The sequence below is a fragment of the Staurois parvus genome, unplaced genomic scaffold (assembly GCF_062004578.1).
Source record: "Staurois parvus isolate SC_StPar_1 unplaced genomic scaffold, SC_StPar_1.0 ptg000096l, whole genome shotgun sequence".
NCBI classification, from domain to species: Eukaryota; Metazoa; Chordata; class Amphibia; order Anura; family Ranidae; genus Staurois; species Staurois parvus.
Genome location: NW_028317892.1, coordinates 9960581 through 9981973, shown reverse-complemented (window position 1 = coordinate 9981973; position 21393 = coordinate 9960581). Strand labels below are relative to the sequence as shown.

Below are 21393 nucleotides of genomic sequence, written 5' to 3'. Positions count from 1 at the left end.
TTCAACTGAAACTCTAAATTAGCCAGACTTGTTCCTTAATTTACTTGAACTTCCTGACATCAGAGCAGCAGACCTCTCCCAGCCATTCTTAAATCTGTTTTGTAGGTAATTGAGAAGACCGTTAAGGGGAAATGATCACTTACAACACATAAGTGCCCTCTAGTAAACTCAGTAAAGTTAAATTTAATTTTAAGATCACAAAAAAGAAAATGCAGCAAGGGCTTTATTTGCACATGGAGAAAGGTTTGACGTCTGCGTACATAAAGTTTTCCCTCATTCACGTTGAGATTTTCAAACCTGTGTGCATTTAGAGGACATTTTATAAATTAATATGCATGTATGTAATGGTTTTTATATGGTGCCATTCACACTGCATTTAACTGTGTTTAACTGTGGTCAGTTTATCTGTGTTTTAAAGAAAAGGAATTCTCTCTATCCAGGATCTGATTAGATACTCTAAACATGCCAAACATGTAAATGTCATAATCCTAACGCTGAGTCTACAATTGCCAAAATGTTCAACTGCTCTTTCAACCAAACCATCAATATTCAAATTGTACAAATGATTTTCCAAAATCCTTATCCTGCAACTAGCTCACTGTTTGTTCCAGAAATATATGCAGTTGTTGAAGGAAACCTCTCCTAAGGGGAACATGGAGGCTGCCGTTTCTGACTTCTGCGAATGCTAGTTTCTTGGCTGTCATACTTTGAGTCACTGACCCAGAACAGGTATGCACATAAGTAGTTCTGACTTTGTTTCTGACTTTCCTGATAAGCATACTTGTTCTAGATCAAACACCTTATTAAAGTCAGTCAACTAACATTTTTAGAAGGTCAGCAATGTTGGCTTTCATAATATGCTTGGGCATGGCTTACGGTGAACCAGTAACAGAAAATGTGTGCCGCTCTGGCCACAAGGGAAAGCAATCCTGTGTCCACCACTATGAGTGCAGCCAGGGAAGGAGCTTGTCTTGGCTCCAAGCAACTGTTATGGAAAGGATGGATCCCTTGAAGCTGCAAATATATGCAGACCCGCTGGTATTGGAAGGCTTTTCACTCCGCCCCTCAGAGCTGAGTCATGGGGATCGCCTTTTCACTCCACACTCAGAGCTTAGTCATGGGAATCGCCTGTGCCTGTACATACCTGCAGAAGCTTCCTGACATGACTGACTCTAAGGTCATTCTAGCACTTCCTGATGTTACTGAGGCCTCCCCTTCCCGTCCCCTGCATATTCCTATTGGCCACTAGGTCTATAGCGATGTGCCAGTAAAAATGTATGGGGGCAAGGCTTAGGGCCAAGCTATATAGCTACCTGGAATTGTTGGAGCTTTGCCTGATAGAACAGCTTGCCATTTGGCCTTGACAGGAAGGTTTGGGTGGCTGCTGCAAGTATGTGCAAATTCTTAATGTATAGCTTGCGTAGTATTTTTTTAGATCACTATTCAAATGTCACACTTTGAGAACAGGCAGCCGTATAACCCAAAAACTAATATTTTTTGTTTTGTGGTTTGTCTTCACAGCCTTATCCACCATTTATGCCAAGAAGAATTACCGGACGTAGCAGATACCGATCACAACAGCCAATACCACCGCCACCTTACCATCCGAGCCTTTTACCTTATGTCCTGTAAGTCTGCAATAACCTATATAATACTATACCTTTGAAGTAGAATTCCAGTCTTAATTGGTCTTAAAAAATGCTCCCTTCCCCCTCCTAACACCTATGCTGACTATCCTGCATAAAAAAAGATGTGTATACTTATCTGTTTTCAGCCTGCTTTGGTCTGGTCAAGTGATCTCATTTGTCAGCCAGCGGCAGCTGCAAGGGAAAGTAGAGCGTGCTCGACAGTGGCTCTGAATGCCTGAGAGTGGTGACATCACCCATAGCCTTCCATGTGTCAGCCATTGTCTGCACCCTTTCACCCCTGCAGCCACCACTGGCTGACACAGGGAAGCCAGATCACGTGATGGGAGCAGAGAAAGCTGAAAATAGTTAAGCGTATACAACTTTTTTACACAAGTTAGTCAGCATACATGTTAGGGTGTGGGAATATTTTTAAGACTAGTTAGGTTTAGGCTAAAATTCTACTTTAACAATAAAGGTTTTAATTTTGTGTTCCACTTTAGAGTGCTTGACGCTCTTATTTCCCCCCTCATTACTTTAGACCAGGAAGTGAGGGGAAAAATTCTACATTGGAGACACAGATGACATTTCAAGCCCTTACCTACTCTTGTCATAGCAAAAACAAAAATTAGTGCCAAGTTCTACTTTAAAATTTTTAATATTTATTTTTAGCACTTGGATGCCATCACTGTTGTGAAGAATTTACTACATTTACTATATGTGGAATTGACGTGTTAAGTGACTAGTGGATGTCATGGGACTTATTTGCACATATACAAACTGATATGATTATCTGCATTCTTGAGTTATGGATGCATCTTTCTTTGCTCTTCGATTTCTGTATTTAGTGATTTGTAAAGAAAAACTTTTGAAAGATTAGTCTTAGACCCTGTCACAAACTTTTAAACTTGCAGGTAAAGGCACAGTAAAATAAAGTATTTTAAATGCTTACATGCAGTATTTTATTTCCATAAATTGTGTTGAGTTGTAATGAGCCTTTGAACTTGCTAGCAAATCTGACAAGTTTAGGAAGAGTCAATTCCCTAGCACAGTTCCCTCCCTTCTAGCAAATCAATAGCCCTCTTGAGGAGTGTTTAATTGTCTGCTGACACAGCATCTCAACAACTCTCCTCATTTCTCTACATTACCTTTATGTAATAACCAACGGAACAGTGAATGGGAATACTATGCCTAAAATAGTTTAGGTGAACAGTTAATCTTGATGGCTGAAATAAATAGCTTGGCAGCAGGGTCTCTAAAACTGTGACAGGTGCAATTTACTTACCTCAGTAGTGATCTTCATGGCACGGCATTTTAAAATCTTTGGTCTCTGTTTTCTTGCTGCTCAGCTTGCTTCCAGTCCTTTTGCTCTGTAGCATTTGAGTGGAAGTATTCGACTGCATGACATGGAAGTCTATGGATGCTTCCCAGCAGAGCAGAAAGCAATGACTGGAAGTATAATGGACTGTGCAAGTTTGTTGGCAGATTACGTGCCATCAAGGTAGATGTAGTTTCCCCACTGCATGAAGTACTTCTGAAGTTTTTATCCAATTGTGTTCCTTTGTGTCTAAGAAAAATCCTACATTTGTTGTCGATCATCATTTTTAGGCTAGATTATTGGGGGGGGGGTATACGTGTGTGTGTATGTGTGTATATATGTGTGTGTGTGTGTGTGTGTGTGTGTGTCCTCTGCCCCCCCCCCCCCTTTCCCCCATAGCAGTGACCTTTGGCCCCCTTCCTCCCCCCTAGCAATGTCTTCTGTCCCCCTTTCCCACAGCCTCCTCTGCTGCTGCTGGCATCCTCCGTGCACAGCGAAGAGCAGAAGACAACAGGGATCAGGATGGAGGGCGGCAGGATGAGCTAGACAAATTCACTTTTCATATTAACAAGCTGGTAGTTGGTTGCTAGAACCGACCTAGCAACCAATCTCCTGTGGGTTAATATGAAAAGTTAATTTGGTTAGCACCCCCCGCCCTCCATCCTGAGACCTGCTGTCTTCTGCTCTCCGCTGTGCACGGAGGATGCCAGCAGCAGCAGAGGAGGCTGTGGGAGAGGGACCTGTTCGCAGTCTACCTGTCACCTGCCCAGGTCGACAGGTAGACCACGATCAACGGGGTGCCGACCCCCACTCTAAAAAACATTTCTTGTGCCACACAAAGAGGTTATTTTGGGGCTCAATCCCAGTGTGATTTTAATCCTTTCGTCGTAATCAGGACATAGTTCTGCCTGCCTCTCATTGCACACTCCTGGTGGATCTGACCCTTTATCAATCCGTCATGTGACCTCAAGAGTAAGGTGCCACATTTTCCCTATAAAAACCCATTCAACCAGATCAGTTGGTGGTTTTTGAGCTTTTCAGCATCAGGCTTCTGTTTATTTTTTTTGTGGGGTTTTTTTTTGTTTTGTTTTTTAGTTTTGCAAGGGTTCCATAGTCTTCTGTTCACATGTTTAAGTTTTACCAGGTAGACTTTCAGGCCTCTGCTGATGGCCAGGTTTAGATGTACGTAAACATCAGGTGGCTTGTAGAGCCACCTGTGTCAACCTATTTTTTTTTCTTTTACTGTGTTAAAGCCCCCCCCCCCCCTTTCCCCCCTCAGTTGGACTGCTTTTGGATGTGTCTATGTTCCTGAGTACTGTCCATTAATATAGGATGTTTGTCTTAATCTGTAAAATCATTTTTTTGGGAGTACATTCCAGAACACATCCCAAGACAACCTCCCCGGCTGTGTAACAACACCCTGTATGTCTTGCAGTTAGCTGCATCCAGTTGCAGTGAGCTAGTCTGGCAGCTATTTTATGTTTTTATTTCATTTTGTTAAGTTCTGCATATTCAGGTCATGGCAAGCTTGCACAAAATAGCACTTCTTTGCCATGCTGTAGCTTGGCCAGATTGTAACCACAAAACGTTGACTGAATGTCAAGTGTTGAGTTCACATGTGTTAACCCTCTTGCTTCCTGCTCCAGAATTTTATGCGGATTTAGCTTTGCCTTTATTTTAGGTAGCTGTATGATCAACCATTTTGGCAAGCTTTACAATGTGATAGTCATACGTCTGCAAACCAAAAAGTAGATTTTTTTTTTTATTTATTTAAAATGTATCTGTATGTTTCTTGCTATTATCACTTGGCACCAAAGAACAACACAAAATAAATTCTCCCGCTCCTGACGATCACAGCAATACCACATACAGTGGATATAAAAAATTGTTAGGTTTCTGTGATGTAAAAAAAATGAAACAAATATGAATAATTTCAGAACCTATAAACTGTACAACTCAGTTGAAAAAAAAAAAAAAACCTGACATCTTTTAGGTGGAGGGAATTAAAAATAAACTAAAAATAATATGGTTGCATAAGTGTGCACACCCTTAAACTATTACTTTGTTGAAGCACGTTTTCATTTTATTACAGCACTCAGTCTTTTTGGGTATGGGTCTATCAGCATGGCACATCTTGACTTGGCAATATTTACCCACTCTTCCTTGCAAAAACACTCCAAATCTGTCAGATTGCGAGGACATCTGTGCACAGCCCTCTTCAGATCAACCCATAGATTTTCGATTGGATTCAGGTCTGGGCTCTGGCTGAGCCATATCAAAACTATATTCTTCTGGTGAAGCCATTCCTTTGGATGTATGCTTTGGGTCATTGTCATGCTGAAAGATAACATTCCTCTTCATGTTCAGCTTTCTAGCAGAAGCTTGAAGGTTTTTTGCCAATATTGACTGGTATTTGGAACTGTTCATAATTACCTCTACCTTGACTAAGGCCCCAGTTCCGGCTGAAGAAAAACCGCTCCAAAGCATGATGCTGCCACCACCATGCTTCACTGTGGGTATGGTGTTCTTTTGGTGATGTGCAGTGTTGTTTTTGCTCCAAACATTAGAATTATGGCCAAAAAATTCAACCTTGGTTTCATCAGACCATAACACATTTTCCCACATGCTGTTGGGAGACTTCAGATGTGTTTTTGCTAAATTTTGCCGGCTTAGATGTTTTTATTCGTAATAAAAGGCTTCCATCATGCCACTCTACCCCATAGCCCAGACATATGAAGAATACGGGAGATTGTTGTCACATGTACCACACAGCCAGTACTTGCCAGATATTCCTGCAGCTCCTTTAAATGTAAGCATCTTGGCAGCCTCTCGATCCAGTTTTCTTTTCATCTTTTCATCAATTTTGGAGGGATATCCAGCCCTTGGTAATGTCACTGTTGTGCCATATTTTCTCCACTTGATGATGACTGTCTTTGCTATGTTGCATGGTATATCTAATGCCTTGGAAATTCTTTTGTACCCTTCTCCTGACCGATACACTTTAACAATGAGATCCCACTGATGCCTTAGAAGTTCTCTGCAGACCATGGCTTTTGCTGTAGGATGTGACTAAGGAAATGTCAGGAAAGACCTACTAGAACAGATGATCTTTATTTGGGGTTAATCAGAGCCACTTTAAATGATGGCAGGTGTGTTCTGACTCCTATTTAACATGATTTTGAATGTGATTGCTTAATTCTGAACACAGCTACATCCCCAGTTGTGAGAGGGTGTGTACACTTTTTATATCCACTGTATGTGCATATTACTTATTTCATGTATACGTAGTAGGGTCCAGAAGCTGTAGTGTGCATTTTGTTCTTTTCTTCTTTCATATCTTTTTTTTTTTTTTTTTCTTTTAAAATACTCCATGACCTATACAGTAACAGTAACCCTGACATTGCCCTAGATCAAACCTTGATCTAGCTATTTTTTAATGTAATTTTTTTTCACACACTTTTTTGTTTGATTTACCTTTTCTCTCTGTTCAGAAGAGGAAAAAAAAACACATGGGCGGGCTTCATGGTGACTGATCACTCATTATGATAGCCAATCAGAGGCTATAACAGCAATTAGGTGTTTAGGAACCAAGACGCCCTACATGGTTTGCCTCTCATTAGCACATTCTCAGGGGTATGGTTTTCAAGATCCATGCATACTGGCTGCTTAAAAATCGCTCCCTCTTTCCAGAGTTTTGTGTTTTGCCTGTAGAAGCAGCTCAGTGTTACCCTATGTGTCCATGCACATTAGGACGTTTAGAAGCACATTTTAAGCTCCGTGGTTAGAGGCCAAAAAAAAAAAAAAACATTCTGGTTTGCGATTTTGATTGGAATTTTGTGATCGAAAACACTAAACGCCTAAATGCACCTAACAGTGTACAGAAATGCTCTATATATGAGCGTTTTTTTTTTGTTGTTTTGGTTTTTTTTAAGCCTAGTGTTTTACTCTTGAGTGGCAGTGATTAACTGATTAAGCGATGATTGAAAAATTTCTGCAACTTGCCTTTACCTGTGTATTTGGTGCAGCTACAGTATATAATAGAAAAAAATTAAGTTGTTTTCAATAATTGTATAAATTAATATCTTGCTACTAAAATATTTTATATATGGTCTAGAACAGTGATCTCCAAACTGTGGCGCCTTGCTTGTTTGTGGTCAGCCCTATCCCTCTCCCTGACACCAGCGATGGGGCACTATTCCTTCCCAAAGATGAGACCTTGTGTGCTCTTACTTTACCACTGATGTCAGGAAATTTTTTACTCCCACTGGCCACAGTCCAGCCCTGGTAAAGTCTGAAGCACAGTAAACTGGCTCTTTAGAAGGTTTGGAGACCCCGCATCTAGAACATACACAGAATGTACTTTTTTTTTTTTTTTTTTGAAGCTTGTTCGATCTTGTAATGATCTTGCCCCTAATCTATTTTGTTCTTGTTCTTTTAGTTCCATGCTTCCAGTGCCTCCTACTGTAGGACCAGCCTTTAGCTTTGAGTTGGATGTAGAAGATGGGGAAGTGGAAAACTATGAGGTTGGTGTATGTATTCACAAACACGCTCTTTACTTGTTATTGTGGTTATTAGCCAGCCGCAGAAATGTACCATTTACTCCCCCTTTAGAGCTCCTTTACACTATCTTTGGAGGCTGACTTTTTAACACATTGGATGAACGCCAATTACCGCAAAGATACATAGCATACTTTTGTTTTTTATGGGCCCTGTTCTGACTTCAATGCGAGTATGATGTGTGTGCAGCAAAATGCAGTATTTTTCAACAGCATGTTGGATGGTACAGCAGTGCAGCACAGTGCACCACACTGCTGTGCAAAGACCTCAATAGAATATACACTTCCTATAAAGTAAAAATAAAAAGCTGTAAACGATGCTATGCACCTGCCAATGTGACAGGAGCCCACACACTTAAACAGAATATTTAACGTGTGGCAAGTGTAAGGGGCCCTTAAAGGATAAGTTCACCTCACAAGCTGTAAGAGTAGTTCTTTGTACAAGCTGTCCGTTTTTAAAAACAGAGCTTTGTGGATGTCGGCTTGTAGTTCTTAATGAACTTCCATGGTGCTATGAAGCACTCTGGTAGTTTGATTCTTCCTGTCAGTGTATCTGCTTGCCCATAAAGTTGAGCAGATATGTGGACAGGTCTGAGGAGACCTTCATGGCACCAGTGGTCTTCTGATCACTGGTGCAATGCTTTTCAGGCTCCTGCAACAAAAAATAATAAATGAAAATTATTTTTTTTTACCTGTAATAAAAAATGTGCATTTATTATTTTTTGTCAAAAGGTGAACTTTTCCTTTAATCTTTTAGTCCCCGTAATTGTAAATACATTGATTCATATTCCTTTCTAACTGTCTTAACTTTTTTCATTGTAGGCATTGCTAAATCTAGCTGAAAGACTAGGTGAAGCAAAACCACGGGGATTAACGAAAGCGGATATTGAGCAACTTCCATCATACAGGTTTAACCCAAACAATCACCAGTCAGAGCAGACCTTGTAAGTTTAATGGTTCAAATTGGAGGGTTTTTTTGGGGGGGGTTTTTACTCTTGTTTTTCATAAGATCCCCTTATGAAAAACACTGGCATGGAGAAATGAGTTCATTAACAGCAGCCTGCTTCTATTTTACCTACAGCTGAAAAGTACATGTACGCTTGAGAACATAAATGAAATATTTCAACAAGGTTTTTTTTTTTTTCCAGGCTGTTTTTTGTTTTTCAGTTCTGGCCTAGGTTAACATTGCTCACTCACCATATTGTATCTATAGAGGGGCAGTGTTTTCCCCAGAGGATAGAAAGTGGTATGATTGCAGAATACCTTTCATTCATCTCTAGAACACTGTGGGAGTTCTAAACAAGAGAGATCTGGGGACAATGCTGATAGGAGTTTAGAACAGGAAGTTTGCAGGATAAACCGCTATTTTTGCACATATTCCACAGATATAATAACTTTTGTATGGATATATTTAAAAAAAAAAAAAAACATTAAGAGTCATTGATGGGGGTTACAGACACTATAAAGCAGAATTAAGCTCAAAGAAATACCTCCCCATTCCAGTGATGAGTAAATCCCTCACCGGCTCAGTCACCTCACTTTGTCTTCTCCCCAGCTACTTCAGGGTGCTGGGTTTTTGGCGGCTTGATTGGCTGGACACAGAATGATGTCAACCCATGCATGCACAGGGGAGACCGTCATTCTAACACAGCCAGTTCAGTCAATAGAAGACTGCGAGTAGTCAGGTATGTGTTTATTTTTTGCAAAAGAGACATTGCTTGATACCTCTGCAATAAAGGGCTTCCTGCTCAGTTACATTTTGTTCTGCTTTAAGGGGTAAGAGTGGTGTCCATGTTTAGTTAAAATAGACATCCCCTTTAAGGGTAGAAGTTACTTGTATAGCTATGTTCTTAAAATTTGTTAAACTGAGGTGAAATATGTATATTTGATGTGCAAGACTGGCTTTATTTGTAAGTTTTGCTAAAAGCTAGTTGATATTGCTTGTCTAAGTAGAAATCTGAAGTGAATGTAAATATGTGCTGTATATATCAGCATATTGCTTGTTGAATAGTCATGACATAATATTGCAGCCATAGCTATTGTAGCAATGCTAAGGCTGAATAGATTAGACAGAGCAGTGTTCTCTTTAGTAATTTTAACCTGGAAGTAGATGGATGACCAACTTGAGGGAAAAAAGGAGCAGTGTAAAATTGCAGTTATATAGAAAAATTGCGAATCTCCTAATGTCTATTTAGTGCACAGGTTTAAGCAAGATGGCAGTTGGAGTCCATGGTTGCAGACCAGTTTGTTCACACCATGGCTTTTTGTATGGCAACACTGCTGCTGCAGATCCACTGAGACAGGAAGTAGAACTATCAACCTGGGAGAAATGTTTTATAGGGGGATATGTGACCCACAAAGTATGTGGCGTGAATGTAGATGTGGTTTAGGTTACATTTGATTATTTTTAGTAAGGGGTTCTGTGCTCCACGCAGCTTGAAGTTGAACTCCCAGAGCTGTCCTTTATGTTCCATAATATACCAGTGTACTGTACCTAATGCAGTCACTTTTAAATTGATGCAGATGCACAACCTTTTCACCAGTGCCCCTGCCCCCTGTTCAGTTCTTTTTAAACAGTGCTCCCCTAACCTTGCTTATGACAAGAAAACCACCTGCTTTCTGTCAGTCTTGCAGGCACTTGTCAAGATCCAGCACCTCTAGCCAGTCATGAAAATTTACTGATGACTGGTTGAAAGCTCTACAGATATTATGTTTGCAGGGTAAGCTGCCTTGATTAGATTTGGTAATTACAGCTGCAGCAGCTGGCACCAGAGGAAAAATTTTAACTCAGGAGTTGTCAGGTCTGTAGAAGCCTGGTAGACACTGAAAATGGTACCCCTTCTAAAATAGTACTAGGGAGAACACGGGAGAAAGTTTGATGTCCTTCTCCCAAGATACACCTAGAAGGCTCAACACCAATAACTGCTGGGTATATAATTCTTTTATCTGTAGCTTCAAAGTGTAAGCTTTTGAGTTCCATCATGGCTGTGTTCTAGGGCCACCTATGGAAATATACTTTGCTTTCTTTTAGACGTTTAGGGTGTTTTTAATATGTACAGTTTCACTGGATTAAGTATCATTTTGTTCTTTTAGTGTGTATTCTAAACCAGTAGATGTTTTAGCCTAACCTAGAACTCTTTTCTTTCTTAGATGTGTAGTGTGCATGTGTGATTTTGAGTCAAGACAGCTTCTAAGAGTCTTACCATGTAATCATGAATTTCATGCCAAGTGTGTTGACAAGTGGCTAAAGGTGAGCATCATTTTTATTCACAAATCTGTACATCGAATACTTTCAGTTTGGTACTTCTGGCTGGCCAGTTATACTCAAGGATGACTTATGAAGGTTTACCTGCTGCATTATTCAGTTGAATTACTGATAGTGAAGTCAGTTTCTAAAAAATATATTTTCCTTTTAATCAGTAATCACAGTATATCTTTAGCTCTGAAAACTTACTTTCCTTAATCTCCTTTGCTTTTTTAAGTAATCAAGTTACTAGTATGTAGGTAATCAAGTTACTATTTAACCATGTGTCCTCCTGAGGTTTTACCCCCCTTCCTGACCAGGCCATTTTTTTGCATTATGGCACTGCGTTACTTTAACTGACAATTGTGCGGTCATTCAACACTGCACCCAAATGAAATTTACGTCCTGTTTTTTTCACACGACTTGAGCTCTCTTTCGGTGGTATTTGATTGCCTGTGCATTTTTGATTTTTGATTTTTTGCTAATAAACATGTCCAGTAAAAAAAATAAAAAAAATCAAATTGTCATAAATTTAGGCCAAAATGTATTCTGCTACATGTCTTTTCTAAATAAGAAATTCCAATACGTCTAAATTAATTGGTTTAAGAGAAAGTTATAGGGTCTACAAAAGTCAATGTGTATATATATTGGAATTTTTTATTTTTTTTACTAGTAATGGTGGCAATTAGCGACTTGTAGTGGGACTATGGGACTGCGGCGGGCGTTCTGATACTGGGGAGAACTGACTTGGTGTCACTGACATCCCCAGTGACACCAATGCAGTTACCAGTGCTAAAAAAAATACTGACGTACTAATGGCACTGGGCAGGACGGGGTTAAAATGAGGGGCGATCAAAAGGTTAACTGTGTGCTGGGTGTGTTTTACTATGGGGCAGTGTCTGTGTGCTTCACTGTAAGAACACTGCTTTGTATGGCTGTGCTGTGCACAGCCATGGAAAGCTGTGTGCAGGAGCTGACAGGGAGGAGAACTGTTTAGTTTACAAACCGTTCTCTCTGTCGGAGAGCCTCGGCAGTCACCGGGTGCCGGTGAGTAATCACCGATCTGGTGATTTACAGCTGCAAAATCATGTGTATATATACGTGATTTTGCACACCTATACCACCCTGTAGCAGTATTTCTGCTGTAGGGCAGATGGGAAGCGGTTAAACAGGAACTGTAATGGCTTTTTGTGGTTTGGTTGTTTTTTTTTATTTTGGATCCTTTTTGTAAATGTTTACACGTTTCATAAACTGATCTTTTAGATAATTGGTTTTTCTTTTCTGTTTTTGTTTTTCTTGTTTATCTATAAAATCTTTATTTTGCAAACAGAATTTTAATAAAAAAAATTCCATGACATTTTTGTTCCCAGAACATTCTGGGTTTTTATTATGAAAGCCTAGTTTTGTCTGCTCACTTGGCTTCTGTATCTGATTAGGAGAAAGAAGGTGTGTCCCAACTCAGTTGTGTATGTGTATTTTGTTGAGGCTGTTCACTTCTTATACGTAAAGCTGGTCATACATAAAATTTTGATCCAGGTGTGGCCATTCCTGTTCATGAAAAGTCAATCTATCAACTGACTTTTCATAAATGTGTTTGTTGGTGTATTTTCACTTGATCAGTGCATGCAGCCAAAAGGCTGCAGCATTGATCAGTTAGATAGATCTAGGAGAACAGAAAGAACTTCATTACTTTTTTTTTTTTTTCTCCCTGATCTAAAAATGATATATTCTGGAATTAGTAAAATTTTGCTTCTTGTAGTAATTTAACACATACAGGATATGGATTGTAGAGTTGAAAGCTAGTTATTCATCCATTCTACAATGTTTGGGTTTGTTCTTTTGAATTCCACATAGGCTTGCATCCCTTAACTAAATGTTTCTTGTCCTGCTTTTGTCCTCTAGGCAAATCGTACCTGCCCAATATGTCGAGCTGATGCTTCAGAAGTACATCGCGATTCAGAATGACCAATGTCAGAGCACAATTCCAGCTCGGGTGTTCCTAGTCACAGAAAAAAAAACTATCCATTGAACTTAACCCGTGTGGCTTCCAGCCTATTCTTTACACAAAAGGGTCAATGGACCTCTTTTTGCACTGTGTGATTTAATCAATTATAAAGCTTCTAATTAGTCTTCACAATTATGGGATTGTTATACTAACCGTGTGATTGGGACTCCAAAGATTATTATTTTTTATATTCTGTAGCTTATTTTGTGTGTGCACTAACATTCCCTGGTTTTCGTGTGATCATTCCGAGTGTTTTTTTTTGCTGCAAGATTACCGTCGATGTGATCTTTTAGCATGTGCTTTTATATTTAAACGAAGATTTAAAAAAAAAAAAAAAAAAGAAAAACAAGATACAGTGGTAGCTCCAAACAGTTTAGCAATCTACCTTGTTATAGAGCCTTCAGATACTGTGAGAGCAGGTGAGTGAAATGTGTGTATGTGTGTTGGTGACAATGCTTTGCGTGGTTACTTGTGTCGAGCACAAGAGCGTGACTATGTGTGATTGAGATCCTATATACCAGCATGTACTAAGAATGAATGTGTGTAGTATTACCTATGCTGCAATGTATAATCTTGTGTGTTATTTAAACAGTACTAGTACTGTACACTGGTTTCTTTTCTTGTGTTTGCAGTTGCACACTGAATGCTAAGGGTGTAGCAATCTATAGGCATTTCATTACCCTTCCTTCTATATTTTGTTATCCACATATTATTTACCACTGACTATTCTATGTTGTGCTTATCTGTGCCACTGCTGGGGAAGGGGAAAAAGTGCATTTGCAGAGAGACAAGTAAAATTAACATTGCAAAAATGTGTTTCCATTCAAATAATTTCCATATTCCTCTTGTGCATGCAAAGTGTGTTGTATATGAACTTCTGAGAGAACAAAGAGCTTCTAGACATCATAGTAACTACATGGGTTTGTTCAAACTGGCCCTTTAATGATTTCCAGGACTGTATTCTAGTTCTTCTTATAGGATAGCAGGTGAAGCTATTAGGCTTCTTTACTGGTCACTGAATGGTAGAATTGTGATATACCTAGAGGTTTGGAAAGCAGGACCTCACTGTGGTCAAGATCAATCCAGAGTTGCAAAGGAAACCATTATTTGGTACATGCTACGATGTTCTTGTTATAAAAGTACAGAATGTCTTCTTCCTTGCTAAGTTGTAACAGCTTGTTATGGTAATGAATGAGGATTACTGTCCCAAGTTGCACAGCATGGAAGAAAGAAGAAACTTTCAAAAACATTGCATGTACAGCGATTGCCATTCATTTCGGTTCTGAGATTATGCTACTTAGCAGGGATAGATGCTCTGTGCTTTTATGCTAAGAAAAGTACAGCATGCATTTAGAGACATTACACGTTGTCCTAAAGGGTCCATTCCATGCAATTCAGTTTTTTTTTTTTATCTTAAAGTAATAGTTTTATCACACTGCGACTTCTCAAAATGTATTAAAATGGATATCCCATTACAATTCTAGTGTGGAGAAATCAACTCAGAGTCCACAAAAGATAGAAGAAGCTAGTGGATGATTAATCTGCCTAATGTTGAAATATTTGTTTTGGGTGCGGTTTTCCTTTTTTAAACCGTTAATGAATTTGAGTTTTGGAATACAGTTACTCTAAAGCTGGTTATTCTTGTATAGATTTCCTCAGCCACCATTCTTCCACCTTCTCTAAACTGGGTAGATGAACAAATCTCCCCTGCTGGCTGTTGTATTCTGACAGTTGGCATCTGTGATTGACAATTTTCTGCCCAGCTCCTTTGATTTTTTTCAGATCCAAGTTTGTGAAGCTGGGTGGTACCAGTTGAGCCACCCACTTATCAAATTTTGGCTGAGCGAGAAATTAATGAAATTTGGTCCACATATGGCCAGCATAAAACTGGCAACTAGTGTTACAATAAGATTGTAAAATCTCCTTGTCACCATTGGGTAACTTTTAAATCTAAGCTAACCCCAGCCTGTTAAAAATAATACATTTCTGGCAGCCCATATCCTCAAATGCTGCCTTTTTGCTGCAGCCTGACTGCTGCAGTTATTTAACAATTCCTGCTATGTAGAATACCTGCCCCCACTGGCTTATTTGCCCCCCCCCAAAAAAAAACCATGGTATTAATTATGCATATCTGAAATCATAACTCTGGCCTACTTCTTTTTGCATATCCCATCTCACTAATGCCAGTTTAGCCATACATCACATTAAAGGGTAGGCCGGAGCTCCAGTATCGGAGGTGTATGTTGATATTTGCTAACTTAGGTGTTTATTTACTAAATAAGTAAAGAGAGTGCAAAATCAGGCTCACTTCTGCATAAAAACCAACCCGCTTCCAGGTTTTATTGGCAAAGCTTAATTGAACAAGCTGAGGTTAGAATCTGATTGGTTTCTGTGCAGAAGTGAGCCCAATTTTCGCTCTCCAGCTTTAGTATATAAAACCCCAGTGTGCCCTGGTATTCGGGGCTCTGGAAAGCAGCTATAGGTACATTCAGGCATCTATAGGTGCTTTCTATTTCTGCTGCCGGTTTATACAAACGTTTTTACTAACATTTTGCTATAACTTGACAAAACTGTTTTTAATATGTGACTGCTGAAGTAGAATACAAAAAAGGCCAAACTGATCACTTCAGCACTGATTCTTGTGCATTTGTATAGCTACTTTTTAGTTCTAGGTGCACAGGACACAAAACCTGAGGCGCTTTCCAAAGAGTGATAACCATGACAAGTAAGGTAAACTCAGTAAATGGAAAGTCAAGCATGAATGTTGTGTCATCAGTTTCCACCTACACGTAACCTGCCACTGTAATGTTTCTCATTATCCTTCTGTTTATGAAAGTTGTCAGAAATCTTTCTTGGAGGTTCAGAAGACCTGTGTGGTTTGATCAGTCAGTCGGAGGCAAGTTTATTAGGATTTCAGTTATGACTAAGCTATTCTTTTTGAAGTGAATGCAATGGGTTTATTTTAAAGCCTAACTCCAGGTCTCTTGTGACTTAAAATAGTTTTTTTGGATCAAGCTGAGCTTCCTCTGACTGAGGTGAAAAATCAGTGACATCTGCCCCCCCCCCCCCCCCACCTCAGCCAATCAGAGGAAGCCTTGTATACATTTATTAAATGCAAGGCTTCCTGTGAATGGATGAGCAGCACTCAGCCTGATTCAGTTTTGTTCTGGTAGCAGGATGGGAAGACCCCATACCCCAGTCAGAATACAGACCTGTATACTGTATGTAGCCTATGCTACATACAGTTTATACAGCGCTCCCAGTGGGCACATCTGTTAGTGAAGCAAACAGTTTGGACCAGCTTGGTCCAGTTGAATTATTTAAAGTCCCAAGAAACCTGGAATGAGGCTGTATCCTAGTGCAACAAGCATTAATTTAGAGTAACACAGTATCAGTCAGATGTATTGTAAGTATATAGACTGTTAAAAGCTGTCCATTGTTTCTTTGGCTCCTGCGATTTTCTGTATGTCATTGATTTTTGTTCTTTTAGCTTATTAGATGCTTGTGTACATTAGGAGCTCCTGTTCTGGAGAAAAAAAGCAATATATAACTAGAATTTGGGAGTTGGCAAAATTTGTCAGGCCTGGCTCAAAGTGCTGAATTGTATTGATTCAGTTACTTTTGAAATGGGTGACAATATGAGCCTACAAAATGACAAACCTCCAGTGTTTGTGAGAGATTAGTGGTTTCAAAGTTCATTGGCAAGTCTTGATTGTGTGTATTAGGATTACTAACTTGTAGTGTTCATTTTGCATGCACACTAGAAATATATGTTAGATTTTTAAATGCACTTTTTTTTCTTTATCCCCAGCAATGCTACCTTTTCTTTGGGTAGTGTTTTGTGTTTTGTATTTGTTTTTGGGTTTTCTTTTTTCCTCACCTTTCTTTGGTTGCAATAGCACAAGCAGCACATTGATAATGTACTTTGCTGCCAAGTCCAGCTTTAAATTAGTAGTGTGTGTCATTTGTGATGCATGTCTGTCCCTGTGCTTGTCACAGTTCTGTGTCTGACAGTGTTATTCTGTTACTCCATGCTGCTTGCCCTTTCTCCGAGCTTGTGGTTCAGTGGACTAAAACAAAAGCACAATTTGCCTATGGTTTTTTTACACACTGTTGCCTCAATCGCCCAAAAGTGAATTCAGAACAGCTTGGTTTTTTAATCTCTGTAAACTCAGAACCTGCAAACACCATATTTTCTTGAAACCAAATGGACAAAAGTTGCTTTTGGTATCATTTTAAATCAAAATTTGCTTAATACTAACCAGCCACTGGATGTCGTCACCTATTTTTAATAAACAAAAACCATGTAATTGCAGAAATTGTATATCAGACTCCTCTTATAGTGCTACAAATACTTTTTATATACTGCAGAAAATGTTTTTACTTGTATAGACTTAATAACACTACTACACTCAATATTCACTTTATTAAAGCATGCAAGCATTGCACTTTTTCTAGCTTAGACTGAGCGAAATGCAAAAAAGAGAGATGAAAATTAAAGTCTAGGGTACACACCTGTATTTTTTTTTTTTATTTTTTTTTTTTTTTTTTTATTTCCCCACTTTTCAAACACAATGCAATTTTTGTTTTATGGACTACAAGTAGACTTGTTCAGTTTTCAAGCTGAACTCTGGAGGCTGGTACTTCTGGATTTCTTCTTTTTTTTTTTTTTTTTCCTTCTTGCATGAATCTCTTGCAGACATATGCTGACCTGCTTCCTGTGGTTAATGTTCAAAATCTATAAAAAGCACACATGCATGTGTTCTGAACCAGCTCGGACCAGCATGTGTTCTGAACCAGCTCGGACCAACTACAAACTTTTTTTTTTTTTTTTTTTTTTAATGTCCCTCTCACTTTTGAGGCCAACATTTGAAAAGAGCCAGAGGATGTCTTTCAGCTGTTACTGCCATATGTTCTATTTCTGATGCCTCTAGCCCTAGCCTGCAGTAGTGCCTGACCTGCACAAGAATCAATACAGATGTTGGTTGTCATCTCCCACTCCCTCATTCTTTTATCTAATTTTGGCTTCAGCATCTGGCATTTTGTTTGCATTTTTTTTTCTTTCAGTTTTTGCATGACATCTTAGCCTTTTGCATATTTTGTGGTCAAGGCCTATAGATGTTCAGTTTTTTTTCTTTTGTTTGTATAACATGCTTTGCCACTGTTACAGTATTTTTTCTGAATGAAATGCTTCAACTGAATGATCTTTAGGCCTTACAGGAAGGAGCCTTTTGCTTGTTCTCCCCTCTTGGTACATTTACAGTTACCTCATTTTGCTATTTATGTGTTTTCAGATTTGCCAATGAAAGCGTAATGGATTTTATTGGATTCATATTTTTTTCTTTAAATCATTCTCTATGGTATCATTTAACATGACATGTAGTTTTAAATGTATTATAAATATCTGTAACCAAATCATTTGAAGGCTTGATAAATTTTTAACAAAATTTGTACATTTTTTTATGAGAGTTACTAGTAATGCTTTACTAAGTAGTGCAATGATTTATTTTTTATTTTTATTTTTTTTTTTATCCCTGTGTCCAATTTTGGAGTTGAGAGAGGGTTGTTCAGTAATAAATGTATGATGTACACCTATCTTGTTGTGCTTGACTTGTCTACTAAATTATTGCCCATACAGTTTGTATTGCTGAAACTGATGCTACAGTTGGGCTAGAACTACATGGGTGATTAAAATGAAAAATTTCCTATCTTATACTGTAATTTTCCTTCCCTGATAGACTCCATTGTAGCAAACGTTAGGGTAGCTCCACCCTTGCTCCTATCCCATGGGACCCCACTCCCATAAATGTTAAGCCTATGCCAGAGGCCACATTCCATAATTGGCTATTTATGACACAGGGAGAGTACTTATGCTGCCATGGAGTCCATCAGGAAAAGAAAATTATTGTTAGTATTTGATTGGAAATTTTCTGTTTTCCTTACAGACTCTCTGGCAGCATATGTTTGGGAATGAACTAGCCAAAAGAACAAGGGTGGGGGTAAGCTTTCGATCATAGCACTTGGTCAACAGAAAACTAAAAAGCTAAAAATGAAGAAGCTAGATTAACAGAACAATGTACCAGAAGAGCCTTAGTTGAGGACCATGTCATTACCCTACAACTATTCCTGGCGCCCTGTTACAGGGAGACCACAACGTCTACACACTCCTGGTTGACTGTGTTGTCACTGTTTCCATAGGAACCAAGCCTTAAGCTTATAAACCAGTTGGGTAGCCACATGACCCATCCAGCGATGATTCTGGATGATATCTACATTCTGCTAAAGAGATTGACAAAGATGTCCTAAAACTCTAAGCAAAGCTGTAGTTTGTGAACATGCTGGAAGTTTCCCAATATCCAGGCCATGGAACCAGTTATCCTTAGTGTGGTCCCGCATGTGGAAAGAACAATTCTTTTGTTGTCATAGGATGCTGAAGCCACCTCCACGTTTGCAACCCAGTATGGGTATAAACACGACCCCTCTCGGGGAGAATGCCAATAAGGATCCCTCATAGTCTAAGGCCCTTAGAGAGGCTGCCTTTATGACCAAGCCTTTACTCAAAACTGGACTGAAAGAGATCCCATCTGAAGCAGTAAGCCAAGGGTCATAAAGGGCCTGATCCTGGCAAAATACCTGGCTGAGGATATAGCCCTTAGAGAGATTGTCATCATGGCTCAGTCCTTAGTACAACTGGACTGAAAGGAGATCTCCTCTTGAGCTGACAAGGAAGTCCAGAGTAAATAGTAATTCCCACGTAGAGAGCTCTTCCTCGAGTCTCAGATGCAGCACCCCCTGAAAGTATTGGATGAGTGTGGGATAGTTCACACATGAGACATTGGAATTGACAGGGAGTGCAGAGATCTGCCCTCTAAGTGAGCTAAAGATTAGTTGCAGTCTAGCATGTACCTGACTTGAGGACTGAAGCAAAGGAAAACAATGCAGTCCAAATTGAACAAACTTTTTATTCAAAACCTGTTGTAGGATTTATAGATATTTGCTTAGAGAAAAACAGCCAAGGCTGATTAGTCTCTTGCGATGAAAAACTGGAAAAGAGATGTACAAGAGTGGAGTATTGCACCCTGCAACAGAAGATCTCATCTGAGTGAAAGGACTGGATTCTGATAACCTGGTACCAAAAGTAGGAACCAAGGCCTGTTTGGCCAGTGGGCAATTGCTGAGATAATTGCCATTGCCTTCCACAATAGACCCAAAAAGACTATACAGTGGCGGAAAAAATTATTTGATCCCTGGCAGATTTTTTTAAATTTGCCCACTTACAAAGAAATAAAGGGTCTATAATTTTTATCATGGGTATATTTTAAATGATAGAATATCAACCAAAAATTCTGAAAAAAACAATACAAATTAGGTTGCAGTTCAGTGAGTAAAATAAGTATTTGATCCCTTACCAACCAACAATAATTCTGGCTCCCACAGACTGGCTATTTGCTCATGTGGTACACAGATTAGTCTTGTCAATTTAAGAAGGTGCTCCTAATGACAACTCTTTATGTGTATAAAAGACACCTGTCCACAGCATCTTTCGTCCATTCAAACCTCACCATCATGGGCAAGACCAAAGAGGAACAAGATTGTAGACCTGCACAAGGCTGGAATGGAGTACAAGACCATCAGAAAGAAGCTTGGTGAGAAGGAGACAACTGTTGGAGCGATTATTTGCAAATGGAAGAAATACAAAATAACCATCAATCACCCTTGGTCTGAAATTCCATGCAAGATTTTGCCTCATGGGGTAAGGATGATTAGGAGAAAAGTTTGGGATCAGCCCTGAACTACACGGCAGGAGCTTGTGAATGATCTCAAGGCAGTTGGGACAACAGTCACCAAACAAACCACTGGTAACACAATACTCCACCATGGATTGAAATCCTGCAGCGCCTGCAAGGATCCCCTTAAGAAGGCACATGTATAGGCACGTCTGAAGTTTGCCAATAAACCTCTAAATGATTCAGAGAAGGATTGGGAGAAAGTGCTGTGGTCAGATGAGGCCAAAATTGAGCTCTTTGACATTTAATCGACTTAGTGTTTTGAGGAAGAAAAATGCTGACTATGACCGTAAGAACACCATCCCTACAGTCAAGCACGGTGATGGAAACATGTTTTGGGGCCGTTTCTCTGCTAAAGGTACAGGCCAACTTTGCCGCATTGAGGGACCAATGGGCCAATGTATTGTAAAATCTTGGATGAGTACCTTCTTCCCTCAGCCAGAACACTGAAGATGGGTCGTGGATGAGTCTTGCAGCATGACAATGACCCAAAACATACTGCCAAGGCAACAAAGGAGTGGCTCAGGAAGAAGCACATTAAGGTCATGGAATGGCCTAGCCAGTCTCCAGACCTTGATCCTATAGAAAATTTATGGAGGGAGCTGAAACTTTTTGAGATGCCAAGTGACAACCAAGAATCCTTAAGGATTTAGAGAAGATCTGTAAAGTGGACTAAAATCTTTCCTGAGATGTGTGCAAACCTGGTAACCAACTACAAGAAACTCCTTACTTCTGTGCTTGCCAACAAGGGTATCTCCACCAAGTACTAAATCATGTTTGTTTTGCTTGGCGATCAAATACCTATTTTCTCATTGAACTGCAACTCCGTTTATAACATTTGCATCATTTGTATGTATG

The 21393-nt window shown here is 39.4% G+C and overlaps 1 protein-coding gene across 3 annotated transcripts in view; it reads left to right on the top strand.

The window, feature by feature from the left end:
• RNF38 (ring finger protein 38) overlaps positions 1-18343 on the top strand; it is a 357368-nt gene extending 339025 nt beyond the window's left edge. For all 3 annotated transcript variants that reach the window (XM_089670891.1, XM_089670892.1, XM_089670893.1), the window contains 5 exons: positions 1522-1628; positions 7382-7466; positions 8322-8443; positions 10650-10749; positions 12646-18343. In XM_089670891.1, coding sequence (XP_089527017.1) covers positions 1522-1628; positions 7382-7466; positions 8322-8443; positions 10650-10749; positions 12646-12708 — 477 coding nt within the window. In that variant the 3' untranslated portion in view covers positions 12709-18343. The remainder of the gene's footprint in view (positions 1-1521; positions 1629-7381; positions 7467-8321; positions 8444-10649; positions 10750-12645) is intronic.
• The last annotated feature ends 3050 nt before the right edge of the window (positions 18344-21393 follow it).